At 49.0% G+C, this 17,175-nt stretch overlaps 1 protein-coding gene across 2 annotated transcripts; it reads left to right on the plus strand.

Annotated features, from left to right (window-relative positions):
* The first annotated feature begins 902 nt into the window (after positions 1 to 902).
* On the plus strand, positions 903 to 16,387 carry KIFC1 (kinesin family member C1). 2 transcript variants are annotated; one of them, XM_030315242.2, is made up of 11 exons: positions 903 to 1,336; positions 7,691 to 7,828; positions 7,951 to 8,050; positions 8,561 to 8,614; positions 8,725 to 8,775; positions 8,979 to 9,373; positions 11,086 to 11,865; positions 12,515 to 12,805; positions 12,906 to 12,979; positions 13,248 to 13,323; positions 16,208 to 16,387. In XM_030315242.2, the coding sequence occupies exons 1-11, from the start codon at positions 1,325 to 1,327 to the stop codon at positions 16,250 to 16,252; spliced, it is 2,016 nt and encodes a 671-aa protein (XP_030171102.1). In that variant the 5' UTR covers positions 903 to 1,324; the 3' UTR covers positions 16,253 to 16,387. The 2 variants fall into 2 exon arrangements, with proteins under 2 accessions (XP_030171102.1, XP_030171101.1); XM_030315241.2 differs by lacking the exon at positions 16,208 to 16,387 and having other exon boundaries at positions 13,248 to 13,663.
* Positions 16,388 to 17,175: the final 788 nt, after the last annotated feature.

Here is a 17,175-nt window from a genome sequence, read left to right on the forward strand (position 1 = left end):
CTTAGAAGATAGGTGGCTTATGTTCCAGTTCTCTTGATTCCCCAAAATGCACCAAGACAGATTTCCCTGTGCCTTTCAGTCTCATCAATAAATTTCCTGTCCTGCCTATCTCCAGGTTCGTTGGGAACTCAGATGAATACACGCTGTAGAATCACTCTGCAAATTACTCACAGGTAAGATTTGGTTGTTCTCGACACAAAGGTTGTTAGAGGTAGTGTGAGGTAACGGATAGCTTGGACTTTGAAGCTAAAGGAATCTAGATCCACTCCTAATCAGCAGTATGACCTTGAACTTGTTACTTAACCTTCCTAAACCTCGTCTCCTTCGTCCAGCTTGCAGATAAGAGATGCAAAAACGGTTGACACATAGTAAGAGCTCAATGAATTTAGCGATTATTAAGAGACAATGCACGTGCAGACAGCCTGAAAAGCATAAAATACTCCATAATGTAAGCAGTATGCCCTCTGTGGGTTCGAGGCTCCTAAGCCAGCTCCAGTATTAGCGCCCAGGTACCGAGGAGGTAGGGTGAAGAGGGGGACTGCAGAGAAAACTACTCTGAACCTCGAATCCCCACCGTCGGGCTCCCATGGAGCGCCAAGTTGCACCCACGGTCCCTAAGTTTGGTGAAAAATGACAAAAATGACCGGGGAAAGGGCAGACGCGGCCACCCTCACATTCGCGGGAGGGATCCAGCTCCCACTAGAAAACGCCGCGCAACCAACCGCAATCACAACTATCCAGTAGGGGTTAACTAGTGCGCTCCCTGCTGCAGTCGCTAGGGGGAGCTCGTCTCGTCCCTCGCCCTAAACGGGTCCTCGTTTGCGCACGCGTGATTCCTTTCCTCCAGCGGTTTGCCCCCACACCAGCTACGTTCGAGCGGCGCGTTCCAAGCATTTTCCGACTTAAAGCCCTGCGGCTAGGGGCCGACCGGAAGCCCAGAGGAACTACTGCTAGAGGAGGGGTGGGTAAGAGAGGTGGAAGTGGAGCCGGAAGCGTGACTAACCAGGCGGCCTCCCCAGGCCGGCGAAGCAGGAAGGACAAGGTGCCGGCTTGGCGGGGTGTGGCCTCGGGAGGCGGAGGGCGCTGCGATTGGCCGTCGGCTGTGGCGACGGCGACGATTGGCCCCTGAGTGCGGAGGGAGGTGAGAAGGGTAGCGGCGGTTGGAATTCAAAAGTGGCGGGTGTGGCGCTAGGCTGGTAATCGCTGGAGTTCGGAGCTCGCGTCCCTTGTGTCGCGAGCTGGCGAGAGAACGTGGGTCCCAGGAGTCCCGGCGCCCTGTCCTCTTCTATTGTGGTCCCCTGGCGCGTGCGGCACGGTGCTGGACATGGAGCCGCAGGTGAGTAAGAGCCGCCTTGGATCTCCTGCCCCCGATGCTGACGAGCCCCTGGCTCCCGGCCGGCCTTGGTCCTGCCGGCTTGGAAGGCGAAGGTCCGCGCGTCCCCACGCATTGGAAAGGGGTGAGGGAGGGAGACGGCAGGGAGCAGCCCCAGAAAGTCTGAGTGCACGTCTGCCTGCCCTCCTCCAATTTCAGGGAGTCTCAAAACACCTTTCCTCGCTTTCGTGTCTCCAGGATTTCCCATTTCGAATTCTCAGGATTGTCTGACTGGTACCCACTTCTCCATTCGTACCGACGATTGCAGTCCGTGATTGAGAAGGCAGAGTCCTGCGATTCCGTTTACCTCTGGGGAAATGGTGCCTGAGGCCAAATCCCTGCCGGTGTTCTTTCCTGTCCTCTCCTGGTTGCTGCCGCTTCGGAGTGTAGAAAGGGGATAGAGGGAATGGGGTAATCTGAACTGAAGGACTCCTTATTCTCTTTCCTTCCCCAGAGTTTACAGCGATCTCTGCCCCGTGAGGCTGGTTGACTTAGTTTCTTCTCTTATCAGTGCCGCTGCACCCCACAACCATCTGCAGCCTCCCCTGTCCAGTGGAGAAAGATGTGTGACAGCCAGAGTGTACTGACTTTTGGTGCCAGAAAAAGGCTCCTCCCTGGATGCTCTGTTTGTTAGTATTTCACATTCAGAGTTTTCCAGAGTCAAGTTTCAACCTGAAGAGATACTCTTTGTGTCCTGACAACTAAAGAGCAGAGCAGTATGATGTGACAGCGAAAAATAGTAGAAGCCTTCTCATATGTATGCGTAGAATATTTACTGAGCACCTATTATGTACCATGCCCAGTTGTAGATACTTGGGATGCAGCAATAAACAAGACAAATCCCTGTCATCTCTATAGATGCCGTTCTATGGAAAGCTGTTATTTTATGGGGAGACAGGAAATATGTCATAAGTTATATAACTCTCTTAGAAAGTGATAGGTGCTGGGGGCACCTGGATGGCTCAGTCAGTTAAGCATCCAGACTCTTGATTTTGGCTCAGGTCATGATCTCATGGTTTGTGGGATCAAGCCCCATGTGGGGCTTGGGATTTTCTCTCTCTCTCTTTCTGCCCCTCTCCCCGACTTTTGCACGTGCACGCTCTCTCTCTCAAAGATAAAAAAACTTCTAAAAAAGTGTTAAATTCAATGGAGAAAAGGAAAAATCTGAGCAGATTAAGAGGGAGGAGGGGAGGCCAACTGTCAGGATGGAGTATTAAATAGAATGGTCTTGGTAAGCTCCATTATGAAGAAGGTGAGCCTTGAATAAAGCTTTGAAGGAGGTGAGGGACAAAGGCTAGTGGATATTGAAGGAAGAGCAATCCAGGCGGAGGAAATCTACTAGAGCCAAGTCCTAAAGAATTGTAAAACAAAGCTAAAATGGAGTGAGTGAGGAGGCAAGTTGTTGGAAGGGAAGTCAGATAATGGAGAGTGGGATTGTTGACCCCACTGCTTCTTGTAGGAACCATTGTGAGGGCTTTGACTTTTACTCTGAGAGAGATGGGAAATCACTGGATGATTTTAAGCAGAGATAAGATCTGTGTTACATTTTAAGAGGGTCACTGGCTGCCACATTGAGCGTAGAGGTAGGGGGTAAGGATAGAAACAAGGAGAACTGTGAGGAATACAGCAGCTTTTCTCAACTTCTGTACTACTGACATTTTTACTGTGGGGGCTGTCCTGTACATCGTCTGATGTTCTCAGTGTTCCTGGCCTCTACCCACTAGATGTTGGTAGCAGCTCCCACCTAATCAATGACAAATTGTCTCCAGACGTTGCCAAATGTCCTGTCGGGAGTAAAATCACCCCCAGTTGATAACCAGTGGCAAGTGATAACCTGAGAGATAATGGTGACATGGATCAGGGTAGTAGCAGTGGAAAGAGTAACACATGGTCAGATTCTGTCATCCTTTGCTGGCATTAGATATGGAATGTAATAAAATGGGAGGCCTTGGGGTTTTTTGGCTTGAACAACTGGAAGATGTAATTATATTGACTAAGATGGACAAAGCTGTAAGAGGAGTGAGTTTGAAGGGGGCTTGGATGTTAGGAGGTGAGTTTGGATGTTAGTTTGGCATATTTATTAGACTTCAAGTGGACACATTGAGGAGACAGTTGCAAGGTCTGGGCTGGAGATATAAATCTAGGAGTGGTCAGTATATGGATGGTATTTAAAGCCATGAGAGTGAACTGGAATGTGGATAGAGAATAGAAAGACCACCATTAAAGTTTGTAGAGATGAGGAGAACCTTCCGTGAGAGACGGGGAACCCAAAAGAGGATGGTCTCCTGGAAGCTAAATGAAGGAAGTGTATTAAGGAAGAGGGAGTGAGTAGTTGCATCAAATGCTGCTGATGGGTCAAGGAAAGGGAAGATGCAGAGTTGACTTAGCAACATGAGGAGAGTGACCTCGTGACCTTGAGGAGAGTGGTTCTGGTGAAATGGGGAGAGTGAAGGCCTGATTGGGATGGGTTTAGGAGAGAATCTGGACATAGTGAATGCTACGTAGATAGCACTTTTGAGTTTTGCTGCAAAGGGCAACAAAGAAAGAACTAGCAGGGAAAGTAGAGTCAAGAAACTCTTTACAACAATAGCATGTGTTGTAGCAGGTAGGAATGATCCAGTGGAGTGAAAAGTCGATGGTGTAGAGGAGAAAAGGAAGGATTGGTAGGGGTCTCTCTTAGTAGATGAGGAGAGTAGGATCTGATGTGCACGTTGAGGGGAAACATTTCTCTTATGCTTCTCATTGTGGAAAGTTGGGAGTCATTGTGCCTGGCTTTATATTATAGACGGAAGAAAAATAAACACTAAACTCTTTGGAGTTTTCCTTAATAAATAAACCTTTGAATACATTTTTCAGAGCCCACACAAATTCCGGGGAGTTAGGTCTTTAGTAGATCCATTGTGGCAGTGTAGAGAGAACGAAGGGCATTGGTTATAACAAAATTCAGTGTGTAGCCTTGGAATACTTAAAGAAAACTTTGGTTTTAACACTACATTTGGGGGCATCTGGGTGGCTCTGTTGGTTGGGCATCCGACTCTTGATTTTGGCTCAGGTCATGATCTCACAATGGGTGGGATTGAGCCCTGCATCAGGCTCTGTGCTGACTGTGCAGAGTCTGCTTGGAATTCTCTCTCTCCCTCTCTCTCTCTCTCTGCCCCTCCCCTGTTCTTGTGCACACTCTCTCTGAAAAAAATAAACTTAAAAAAAGATAAAATAAAAAAAATACATTTGATTAATCTAAATTGATTAAAAAACGTTCTTTGTGTACGTACATTTCTGTAGGCAACAGAACAAAAAATGACACCTCCTTTTTTTGGGGTGGGGGCTTTTTATTTGTATAGAAGCCAGTGGTTTGGATATATCAGTTTATTTAAGTATTCCCCTGTTGGTAGACATCAAATTTCATTCCTTTAAAAATGTATTGAGGTGCACCTGGCTGGCTCTGTGAACATCCTTGAATATATCACATTCTCCGTAATGTTTCTTACAACTTTATGTGAATCTGCAGTGATTTTTTTAAATGTTTATTTGTTTCGAGAGAGGGACAGAGTGCAAGTGGGGAGGGCAGAGAGAGAGGGAGAGAGAGAATCCCAAGCAGGCTTCGTGCTGTCAGCGCAGAGCCCTATGTGGGGCTCAGTCTCATGAACCCCGAGATCATGACCTGAGTAGAAATCAAGAGTTGGATGTTCAACCAACTGAGCCACCCGTGCACCCCTGAGTCTGCAATGATTTTTAAATGAAAGCTTAATTAAAAAACAAAAGAAAACCAGCCCTTCCTCTTGTTCTCTTGGTTGTTGGAACCATGACAGGCATCTTGGTGTCCACCCGGTTTCCCCCATCTCCCTCACTGCCAAGCCAGCTCCTAGTTAGGTCAATACTTGGTTTCCAGTAATCCAGCCCCTCCTTTTCATTCCCACTGAGAACAGAAAGACCACCATTCAAGTTTGGAGAAATGAGGAGAACCTTCCATGAGGGAGGGGGAACCCAAGAGAGGGTGGCCTCTCTCAGATGCATTTCTTTTTAGCCCTTAATCTCCTAAAACAGCCCCTCTTAATATGAAAATTAAGCTCTTGCCCCACTGCATTCTTTACATCTAATGATTAACTTCTCCCTGTTGCATCCGGAATAGTGAGAGATGTGTATTTCCTTGGGAGAATTAAGAAAGTGGATCGTTTTTTTAGAGCTTAATTATCTTGTACTCCAGTTTGGAAAGGCTGCCCTAGAAAGTAAGCTCCGGGAGGGCAGGGATTTTGTTCATTACTCTTACCCCAGCTTCTAAAACAACATCTGGTACAGAGCAGTCTTGCAGTAAATCTGAGTGCCACAAATCCTTGTTGAATGAAGGACGAAAGGAGTGATGCATTCTCTCTGCCTGTCATAGCCCTCATTCTTCTGCTTCCATTCATTCTTCACATTGCTTTACTTGCTTTTCTGGTACAAATCTAGTCATATTAGTTTCCTGATTAAAAATCATCAGGGTCCCTCTTGCCTTCAGTAGACACTTGTCGTCCTTATCATGGCATGCCAACTGCCATAATCCTTGCCTTCACCTCCCCACTTTCTGTGCACACTCCATGTGTCAGCTGAACACAATAACCTGACATTCCTTGTGTGCACCCCCTTCCTTGCTTTCTGCCTAGGATGCTCGTCCTTGGCCCAAGCCATCAGGCCAACTCATCCTCAAGGTTTTGCCTAAAAAGACTTTTTAGAAGTGTTCTCTGACACTCTCCCCATCTGAACTATATGCCCATCCCCTCCCCTGGGCACTTTTTATGATAGCACTCAGTAAAGTTTTAATGCTCTCTTTAAATGCTTCTCTTCACCATTTTCTATGAGCATTTTGAGGGCAGGGACCACATCTGGTGGTTTGGTTACTCCCAAACCCAGATCATTTCCTGGCACATAACAGGCACTAAGTAAATATCGAGTGAATGAAGTAAGCTGAAAGACAGAGAAGACGCCTTGGAAGTAAAAGTTAACTCTTCTGGGGTGGCTGGGTGGCTCTGTCGGTTAGGTGTCCGACTTTGGCTCAGGTCATGATCTCACGGTTTGTGGGTTCAAGCCCCGCGGGGACCCTGTGCTGACAGCTCAGAGCCTGGAGCCTGATTCAGATTCTGTATCTCCCTCTCTCTCTGCTCCTTCCCCCACTCACGCTCAGTCTCTTGCTTTCAAAAATGAAATGAGATGAGATGAAATGAAATGAAATAATAAAATAAAATAATAGTAAATAAAAGTTAACTCTCATGAAGATCAGAAGTTGTTCTGTATACATGGCGTTCTCCTGATCGTGGGATAGGAGTAGGGTTTGCATAGGAAGGACCTGCGTTTAGCACAGAAACGTTCTGTGTCCTCCGAAACCCTTTAGTCCTGGGCAAACCACAATGGTTGGTCACCCTAGACAGGAGTAGCCGTGGAGTGGACATAATCCCCAGGCACTGAATTGAGATGCTTTGGAGAGGCACTCTCTTTCTTTCCCACTGTCCCCACCTTTTACCTGACTTTGGTGGTCTCCAAACTGGGTCATGCTACTTCTGAGTCTTCTCCATGCAAGTCAACCTCATTATTTTTTATAAGTAGACTCTTTTATATATTTTTCACATGCCCAATCAGAAGCTGTATCTGGTTCTCCACATATGCAAGGCTAAAGACTAAACTCTTCCCTAGGCCTGGCATCACAGCCCTAGCAGTTAAAAACATGGCCTCCGGAACCAGACCGTGTAGATTCTAACCCTGGCTCTGCCCTTCACTGGCTGATGACCTTAGACAAGCTATTTTCCCTCTCAGTGCCTTCCTTCTCTCATCTGCAAAATGAGGCTAATAATAGCACTTCTCAGTGGGCTGCTGTAAGGATTAAGAAGCTGATACAGATGAAGTATTTAAAACAATTTCTAAAATGTTACCTGCTCCTCCCATCTAGTCTTCAGCCTTATCTTTCTTCCACTCTCTCCCTTATGATTCTCCATTCTAGCTCAAAGAGCCCGTTGGTCTCCCAGCCGTATCATGTGCGTGTTTGAGGTTTTGCCTTCTGAAAACAATGTCCATGTCTTTCTGCTTATTTAAGTAACTACCCTTAAAGTTAGCTGAAGTTTAGCGTCGTCTGTCCAGCTTTTCCCTTAGAGATTTCTCCCACTTTCGCATTATGTCCCACTTCTCTCTTTGCCTTTTGGCTGGCACATAATCTGTGGGCCCCAGTTTGTGCCCAAGAGGTACTCAGTGCTTGTTGGTGGTTAAGAGTTTGGGTGGGGGGGCCAAGAAGGGGAGTTCCTGGGACATTTGGGCTCCAGGGAGTTGTCTAAAGCTTCTCTCTTTTCCCAACAGAGGTCCCCCTTGTTGGAAGTGAGGGGGAACATACAGCTAAAAAGACCCCCGGTCAAGGCTCCTTCTCGGCTGCCTCTTCCGGGAACCAGGTTTAAGAGGGGGCCTGACCAGATGGAGGATGCCTTGGAGCCTGAGAAGGTAAGCTGGGTTTGGAAAGCTTTACATGTACATGTATGTGTGTGTGAGAGAGAGGGACAGAGAGCGTGTGTGTCTAACTCAATCAGGGAGAGTAAATGGACCCCATTCTTGTCTTTCTCCAGAAAAGGACACGAGGCCTGGACACAGTGACCAAAATTGCCACATCCCGCCCCAGAGCACCAGCCCTCACCACAGTGCCACAGACACAAGGCCAGACCACAGGTGGGCTCTAGGGGTGGACAGAAACCAAGGGAACGGAAGTCCAGTGCTCTTCAGATTTCTTTCAATTTTAGCATATTTTGAATAGGTAATATGTTTCACTTGTTTCAAAATTCCAAAGGCACAGAAGTCATTATTATACAGTGAAAAGTCTCCCTCCTACCTCTGTCCCCCAGCCACCAGGTCCCTTCCCCAGGAGCAACTGTATGTCCTTCCAGGGGTGTTCTATCATGGACATGTCTCCAATATTTTTTACATAAATGGTAGCATACTTGACATGTGGTTCTGCCCCGTGTTCTTTTTTTGCTTATCTTGGTCCAACTTTTTCTTGGGGTATTGTGTAATTCCTGGTCCTGGGAAGGATACCTTTAGAAGCTGGCCACACTTCAGGGAAGAGGGAAGCTATCTTATTTCTAATCCTCAGAAAACGCAACTCCTCTGCCCCTGGCCCAGCCAGAGTTCACACCATCCTGAGACTGGTTGTTCTTTTTCCTCTCCCCCATCTCCTGATAGCTCCAAAAGTTCCCAAGAAGACGGGACCCCGATGTTCCACAGCTGTTGCCACAGGTAGTAGTGCTTCAGAGCTGGGGCTGAGAAGAGATTTGGGGTGTGTGTAAAGGGAGGGTGTGTAAAGGACACCCGTGCTGATTCCGTACGTTAACTCCCCAATTCTCTAGCGCTGAAGAATCAGAAACCAGGCCCTGCTGCTCCTGCCCAGAAGCCTGGAGGTAGGTGACAAACATAACCACTAGGTGAGGGGCTGGGACAGGGAAGAGAGGAGATGGTGAGTACCCCAAAACATCCATCTGGTCTCCTCCCTGTCTGGAGGGGAAAGAGATATAGCAGGAGGTGTGGAGGCCTTAAAGCCTAGGAGGGAAGAGAGGCAGAAAGCCAAGGCCTCCCTGACCCTGCCCTTTCTGTGCCATGTTAGCGGCTGCTCCCGTGCTGGGAGGGAGGAAACCCACCAAACGTCCGGCCTGGGACTTAAAGGGTCAGTTATGTGACCTAAATGCAGAGCTGAAATGCTGTCGTGAGAGGACTCAGACATTGGACCAGGAGAACCAACAGCTACAGGACCAGCTCCGGGAGGCCCAACAACAGGCCAAGTCCCTGGGGGCAGAATGCAGGACACTGGAAGGGGAGTTGGCCAGGGCGCAGGCCCAGGCCGAGCAGGGCCAACAGGAATTGGGGAACCTAAGGGCCCGTGTCCTGGAGCTAGAAGAGCAGCTGGGCACACAGCAGGGCTTGGTGCAAGAGCTCCAGAAAGAACAGTTGGGGTTGCAGGAGGAGCGAAGGGGACTGGCCGCCCGGCTGGAGGAGCAGGAGGTAAGGACCACCTTCTCACCAAATGCTAACCCTTCTTTCTGGGTTACCCTGAAGTCTCTTTGGGCTTAGGGTCCCTGCCTGCCTTTCTTTGGCAGTACACGTCTGTCCTCTAACCTCCACCCCAGCCCACCCCTGACTGTGTCTTATTTCTGCCCTGCTTCTCCCTGTCCTTCTTGCTTTCATAGCTCCCACCTGGATCTGTGTCTCCCTTCATCCTCTGTCTCCCCCTCTGTCTTTCTCTCTTTCTTTCCTGATCAAAAGTCTCCATGGCAGGGGTGCCTGGGTGGCTCAGTCGGTTAGGCATCTGACTCTTGATCTCGGCTCAGGTCTTGATCTCTGGGTCGTGAGTTCAAGCCCTGCGTTGGGCTGTGCTGGGCATGAAGCCTACTTAAAATAATAATAATAATCGTGGGGTGCCTGGGTGGCTGAGTCGGTTAAGTGTCCGACTTTTGGTTTCAGCTCAGGTCATGATCTCACAGTTTCGGGAGTTCAAGCCCTGACAGCACTAAGCCTGCTTGGGATTCTCCCTCTCTCCCTCTCTCTCTGCCCCTCCCCCCAACTCTGCTGTCCCTGTCTCTCTCGAGAATAAATAAACTTAAAAATTTTTTTTTTAAAAAGTCAGGGTGCTTGGGTAGCCCAGTCAGTTGAGTGCCCAACTTCAGCTCAGGACATGATCTCACAGTTCGTGAGTTCGAGCCCTGCATCAGGCTTTCTGCTGTCAGCCCAGAGCCCGCTTCAGATCCTTTGTCCCTCTCTCTCTGCCTCTCTCTCTTCCTCTCTCTCAAAACTAAACATTTAAAAAAGTTTCTTTTTATGTTTATTTTTGACACACACACACACACACACACACACACACACACACACACACAGTGTGAGTTGGGGAGGGGCAGAGAGAGAGGGAGACACAGAACCCAAAGCAGGCTCCAGGCTCTGAGATGTCAGCACAGAGCCTGACGCGGGGCTCAACCCCATGGACCGCGAGATCACGACCTGAGACAAAGTCGGATGCTTAACTGACTGAGCCACCCAGGTGCCCCCAAAATAAATAAACATTTAAAACCAAATCTCCGGGGCACCTGGGTGGCTCAGTCAGTTAAGCGTCTGACTTTGGCTCAGGTCATGATCTCATGGTTTGTGAGTTCAAGCCCCGCATTGGGTTCTGTGCTGACAGCTCAGAGCCTGGAGCCTGCTTCAAGTTCTGTTTCTCCCTCTCTCTGCCCCTCCCTCTCTCACACTCTGCCTGTCTCTCTCTCTCAAACATAAATAAACATTTAAAAAAATTTTTTTAATAAAAAAATAAAACCAAATCTCCATGGCATTCTCTCTTCCTCTTCTCATGTCCATTTGACTCCTTGGTGAGCACCAACTAGATTGAATTCCTTGCAGTTTCTCCGATGCCTCAATCTTCTCTTCAGGCCATTTTGCATATATACTTCCCTGGCTGCAGAATGTTCTTTCTGTTCTCCATCTTTTCCTGGGTTTACTCCTGTACTTTTGGGTGTCAGCTTAGATGTCATTGTCCTTATGCCCCTTCTGGCTCTTCCCACAGCACTCCCTATTCTAGTACCATGATTCCTATTTTCTTCCCTCTTTCTTTACCAGACTGAAGTCCTTGGGGACAGGGACCACCCTACCTCCACCCCCCACCTCATCATGACTTGTCCTTCTTCCTTGTTGTGTCTCACCCTCTGTGTCCGTTCCGTTCTGGACAGAGGAGGCTACAGGCGTCAGAAGCAGCTCTGTCAGGCAGCCAAGCAGAGGTGGCGTCTCTGCGCCAGGAGGCTACAACCCAGGCGGCCTTACTAGTGGAGCAAGGAGAACGTCTCCATGGGCTAGAGATGGAGCGCCGGCGATTACACAACCAGCTACAGGAACTCAAAGGCAATATCCGTGTGTTCTGCCGGGTCCGCCCTGTCCTTCCAGGGGAGCCCACCCCACCCCCTGGCTTCCTCCTGTTTCCCTCTGGCCCTGGTGGGCCCTCTGATCCTCCAACCCGCCTCAGCCTCTCCCGATCTGACGAGCGTCGTGGGACCCTGAGTGGGGCGCCGGCCCCCCCCACCCGCCATGACTTCTCCTTTGACCGGGTCTTCCCACCAGGGAGTGGACAGGACGAAGTGTTTGAGGAGATTGCCATGCTTGTCCAGTCAGCCCTGGATGGCTACCCAGTATGCATCTTTGCCTACGGCCAGACAGGCAGTGGCAAGACCTTCACGATGGAGGGTGGGCCTGGGGGAGACCCCCAGGTGGAGGGGCTGATCCCTCGGGCCCTGCGGCATCTCTTCTCCGTGGCCCAGGAGCTGGGCAGCCAGGGCTGGACCTACAGCTTTGTGGCAAGCTATGTAGAGATCTATAATGAGACTGTCCGAGACCTGCTGGCCACCGGGACCCGGAAGGGCCAGGGCGGCGAGTGTGAGATTCGCCGGGCAGGGCCAGGAAGCGAGGAGCTTACTGTCACCAATGCCCGATATGTTCCTGTCTCCTGTGAGAAAGAGGTAAGGACTGATGGGCCCTGGGACTGGAAAACGGGGAGGAATGGATCCGGTGGCATCAGATGCAGGTGGATGCAGGAGGGAGCAGGAGAAAGTCGAAGGCTGAGGGGAGGGTACGTTGTGCGGATGGGTCGCCACATCAGCATTGGCTGGCGGGCTGGAAGGTAGATCTGTCCGTTGTACAGAACTAGGGAGTGGAGTGACGCGTGTGCCAGGGTGTTCTCCGGCCCCGGCCCACTGCATCTCAGGCCTCAGCTCCTACTACTCCTCTTGCCCAGTTCACTCTGGCCATGCTGGCCTCCTGGCTGTTCTTTAGCCTGCTAGTCACGTTCTTGTAGCAGGGCCTTTGCCTGAATGTTCCTCTCCCAGAGTGGCTTGCTCCCTCGCTGCCTTAGGAGTTTAAGGTACTGAAGCTGTTCCTGGCCGTTGTGTCTAAAATTGCAACTCTCACCCTACTTTCACATACTCCTTATTCTGTTTTGTTTTGCTCCTTAGTATCTCAGCTATTCTGTGCGTTTTATTTATTTTGTCTCTTCACTGGCTGGAAAGGAAGCTTCAAGAGGGCAGGTGCTGACTCTTGTTAATTGCTACTGATAATAGCTACGCGTTGACTCCCTGCCTGCTTTTGCCCCTTGCTGTTCCCCATCCCCAGGTGGAGGCCCTGCTCCATCTGGCCCACCAGAACCGGGCTGTGGCCCGCACAGCCCAGAATGAGCGATCATCACGCAGTCACAGTGTGTTCCAGCTGCAGATCTCTGGGGAGCACGCTGGGCGAGGCCTGCAATGTGGGGCCCCCCTCAGCCTTGTGGACCTGGCTGGGAGTGAGCGGCTAGACCCCGGCTTAACCCTTGGCCCTGGGGAGCGGGAACGCCTTCGGGAAACCCAAGCCATTAACAGCAGCCTGTCTACCCTGGGGCTGGTCATCATGGCCTTGAGCAACAAGGTGGGCATGGGGATGTTGGCAGGTGGGACCTGGGATGGTTTGGGGCTGGTCATGCTGAACCCTGTCCTATCCTAATCACCTATCCCCCTCAACTCTCAAGGAGTCCCATGTGCCTTACCGGAACAGCAAGCTCACCTACCTGCTGCAGAACTCTCTGGGTGGCAGCGCTAAGATGTGAGTGAAAGGGACAGACGGATAGAAGAGGTTGGGTGGAGGGGTGCCTGGCTGGATCAGTCAGAGGAGCATGTGACTCTTGATCTTGGGGTCGTGAGTTTGAGCCCCATGTTGGGTGTAGAGATTACCTAAATAAATAAGATTTAGAAAGGAGGGGGCATTGGGTAGAGACTGTGATGCTGGGGTCAGGGGCAGGAAAATGGAAACCTGGTCCAGGCTCTACTCAGCCACTGATGCTGGGGTTCGGCCCCCTCTCTTCTCTCCACAGGCTCATGTTTGTGAACATTTCCCCTCTGGAAGAGAACGTGTCCGAGTCCCTCAACTCCCTACGCTTTGCCTCCAAGGTGCAGTTACCACCAAGCCCAGGCCCTGTCAGGACCCCTGGGTGGTTGTAGGCTTCTCCATTCTGACCCTTCAGTCCTTTAGGCCAAGGGCACATTCATCTGGAAAGGATTTGCATTTGTCAGGCATCCGGGGCACTACCTCTCTAGATTCATTTTTAACTATTGGCTTTTGGGTTTTTTAATTTTTAAAAATAGGTAGTTAAAAGGTCAAAACTATATAAAAGCTATATACAACAAATGAAGTTTTACCACCACCCCTGTCTACCCCTTTCTCCCTACCTGCCCTATCATTTTTCTCATTTATCATTTTACTTATCCTTTCAGTGTTTCTTTTTGCAAATATAGGCAATATGCATGTGCTTATTCTTTTTTATATAAAAGATCTCTCTCATATACATATGTGTGTGTATATATATGTATCTATATGTGTGTGTGTGTGTATATATATATATATGCATATATATATATATAGTTCTGTACTTTGTTTTGCTTATCAAGACAGCCCCAAGATTAGTCCCCACTAGTACACAGAGATCATTCCATTATTTTTATGTCTGCCTAGGACTCCGTTGTGTGGCTGCACCAAAGTTTATCCACCAGTTCCCTCTACTGGACACTTGGATTGTTTCCACTTTATTTCTATTACAAACAAGGCCATGTTGACTAACCTTGTACATATGTCATCTTGTATTTATTTAGTTATACCTGACCATCTTTTTTTTTTTTTTTAATGTTTATTTTTGAGAGAGAGAGAGAGACAGAACATGAGCAGGGGAGGGGCAGAGAGAGAGGAAGACATAGAATCTGAAGCAGGCTCCAGGCTCTGCGCTGTCAGCACAGAGCCTGATGCGGGGTTCAAACCCACAAACAGTGAGATCATGACTGGAGCCGAAGTCAAACGCTTAACTGACTGAGTCACCAGGCGCTCCTGACTATCTTTTTTTTTTTTTTTTAATGTTTATTTATTTATTTTGAGAGAGAAAGTATGAACAGGGGAGAGGCAAAGAAAGAGGGAGAGAAAGAATCCCAAGCAAGCTTCTCACTATTACGCAGAGCCCGACCCCAGGCTTGAACCAATGAACTGTGAGATCATGACCTGAGCTGAAATCAAGAGTCAGACACCTAACTGACTGAGCCACCTAGGCACCCCAGTTATATCTGACTATCTAGGGAGAGATTCCTGGAAATGGGATTTTCTGGACCAAAATAGACATTTTTTTCAGACCATTCCAAATAGTGTGAATTCAGGCCCCAAAACACACTTAAACATTAGGTGGAAGGAGGGCCGTGCCATGAATTCTCTAGGATATTTATGCTCCCTGCACTAGAGTTAAGTCAGAAGGTTTCCATACTGTTGGTCTCTGGAGGGTAGTTTTTTCTCTGGCTATTCCCTTCCTGAGGGTTCTGGCTTTATTCAGGATCTCTGGTCAGGTGTGCCCTTCTGCTGTACTCGGGCTTACCCCAGTGGACATTGGTTGCTCCCATGGGAGTAGTCAGGTCCTTTGGCACCTTGCTCTGGTCTTCTGCTTTGATCAGGATTTCCTTTGCTGTCTTGCAAGTTTGATTAAAGTTCTGTCAACATCATTAACAGCCAAAGCATAAACTCTTTACTATCCTCTAATACCCAGTTTACGTTGTTAAATTTCACCTGATTGTCTCAAATGTCTTTTATATATTAGGTTTATTCTAATTGGGATCAAAGCAAGGGCCACTCATTTCTTTTTGTTGGATTGTCTCTTAAATTTATTTTAATCTGTAAGAATCTCACGACCTTTTATGATACTTATTTGTTGAAGAAATAGGGTCATTTGTCTGGTAGAATATACCAAATCTGGATTTTGGCTGGTTGCTTCCTTCTTCCATAATTTTTGTTCTCTAGTAGATTTAGGGGCTTTGATTAAATTTGAATCAGTCTCACATTTCCTGACAAGAAAACTTAAATGGTGCAGTACACTTTTTGTTGAGGCAGGAGGCACCTAAATACCTAATTGTTCTACTTTTAATGAAATAAAAACCAATCATTGGATTTGGGTGTTAATAACTTGATCTATCCATTTGAAAATACCCTGTTGACCTAGTGATTTCACCTAGTGATTTTATCAATGTTCATACCTAGATCTTCTATTTCATTAGGGAGTTTAACTTTCCCATTCTACACGTAGTAGTCACATTTCTTCTAGAAAGTACTTTCCTTTACCATGTATTATTTGGTTACTCTGAAATTCTACACATACAGGAAATGCAGGATACATGCTAGATTCTTTATCGATTTCTAGTGTTAGAAGTTGGTATCTTGGCAACTTCCAAAGGTAACCAAGTGAGTTTTTATGGGGGGTGGGGGAGTATCATTTTACAGATGCTTATGTATTGATATCTATCCTTTGTAGTCATTATTCTTTCTGATGCTCAAATTGCTCCATCTTTGCCCAGTGGGAGCTCCTTTAAGTTGGCTCCTGTGCCCTTTAGACAGGACCCAAGCAGTCTTTATTCTAGATTCACTTTGTACAAATCCTGCCCTAGACTTGGGATCATTTTTCTGAGGAGCCTTGATTCCTAAATGAGTGTTGTTCATGTTTTATCTAGCTTATTAGGAGGGCTTGGGGTCTCTGGGCCACGAAATTGCTGGAAATGGACACTCCATCTCTCTCTGCTCCTGTGTGTGGCTTCCATCCTTCTCAAGCCTTTTCACCTACTCTTTGACTTTGTGTGGTCAATGGGCATAGAACTAACCATAACTGAGGCCTGTACCTGCCTTCAGAGCCCTTGGTTTCAGTATTTTCTGAGGGCAGCCCTAATATTGGGAGTGGGAGGTGATCTTGGAGAAAAACTGTACTTTTGGCTACTCTGAAAACGTTTTTATCTTGTCTAAACCCCCTGTCCGCAGGTGAACCAGTGTGTTATTGGTACGGCCCAGGCTAACAGGAAATGAAGACTGATCCAGATCCTGTGTGTGTGTTTAGGGATGGGGATGGGGCAGCTGAGGGATGCTTTATTGGGGGGTGGGGGGAAGGGGTGCCATATGACCTGGGTCTATCAAATAAAGAACAGTTTTTTTTTGTTTTGTTTTTGTTTTTTTTCGTCTTTTAATAACGGTTTTATTAGCGATTGCCCAAATCTGTAGAAATGGGAACTGTCCACTCTGCCAAGTATTTGTGCTCTGCAGGGCAAGGGCTTCAGCTTTTCTCCCCATTAGGCCATCCCCGGGAGTCTAGGTGGCCTGAGGCTCCCATACCCTCCCGGGTTGTCCGCATCTAGGAGATGTGCCCACTAGCCAACCACCGTCATTAGTTTGCCGCCGGCCACCCCAGCCCCACGCGGGAAGTCTCTGGTGGATAAGGGAAGGTGGGAACCCGAGCCCAGAGGCGGGGCTGGCGCGCCCTCCCACAAACTGCTGGCTCTCCCCTCCCGCCCTTTCCCTGCCTTAGCGTTCGAACCGCCAGGGCCGGCCCGCCCGCTGCCCATTGGCTGGCTCTCGGCGGCGTCACTGCCTCGCTACTAGCTCTCCTGGTCTGAGCACCCGCCCTAGAAGCGCTGGGCGGGACGCACGCCCGCTGACTAGCTCGCGCCAACCGGTAACGGCCGCCGCCCCATAGAGGAGGGGTCCAATCCTCCCAGGTGCCGCGCGCGGGAGGGGTCACGCGTGCGCAGAAGCGCGGCGGCGTTGGGGGGGAATTTGCCACGGGGAGGGCGGGGCCGGGGGCAAAGGCGGGAGGAGGGCGGGGCACTCGAGGGAGGAGGGCGTGGCGGGGGCGACGGGAAGGGTGAATGGAGGGCGGGGTCGTGAACTGGGGCCAGGAGGCGGGACTTGGAGTGACCATGGAGGTTGGGGGGGCAGTTAACGGATGTGGCTGG

This window comes from Lynx canadensis, chromosome B2 (genome assembly GCF_007474595.2).
Source record: "Lynx canadensis isolate LIC74 chromosome B2, mLynCan4.pri.v2, whole genome shotgun sequence".
NCBI lineage: Eukaryota > Metazoa > Chordata > Mammalia > Carnivora > Felidae > Lynx > Lynx canadensis.

Coding starts and splice junctions, on each gene's coding strand:
- KIFC1 (XM_030315241.2), top strand. Junction 7,829..7,950: donor ATGCCTTGGAGCCTGAGAAG/GTAAGCTGGGTT, acceptor GTCTTTCTCCAG/AAAAGGACACGAGGCCTGGA. Junction 8,051..8,560: donor GACACAAGGCCAGACCACAG/GTGGGCTCTAGG, acceptor ATCTCCTGATAG/CTCCAAAAGTTCCCAAGAAG.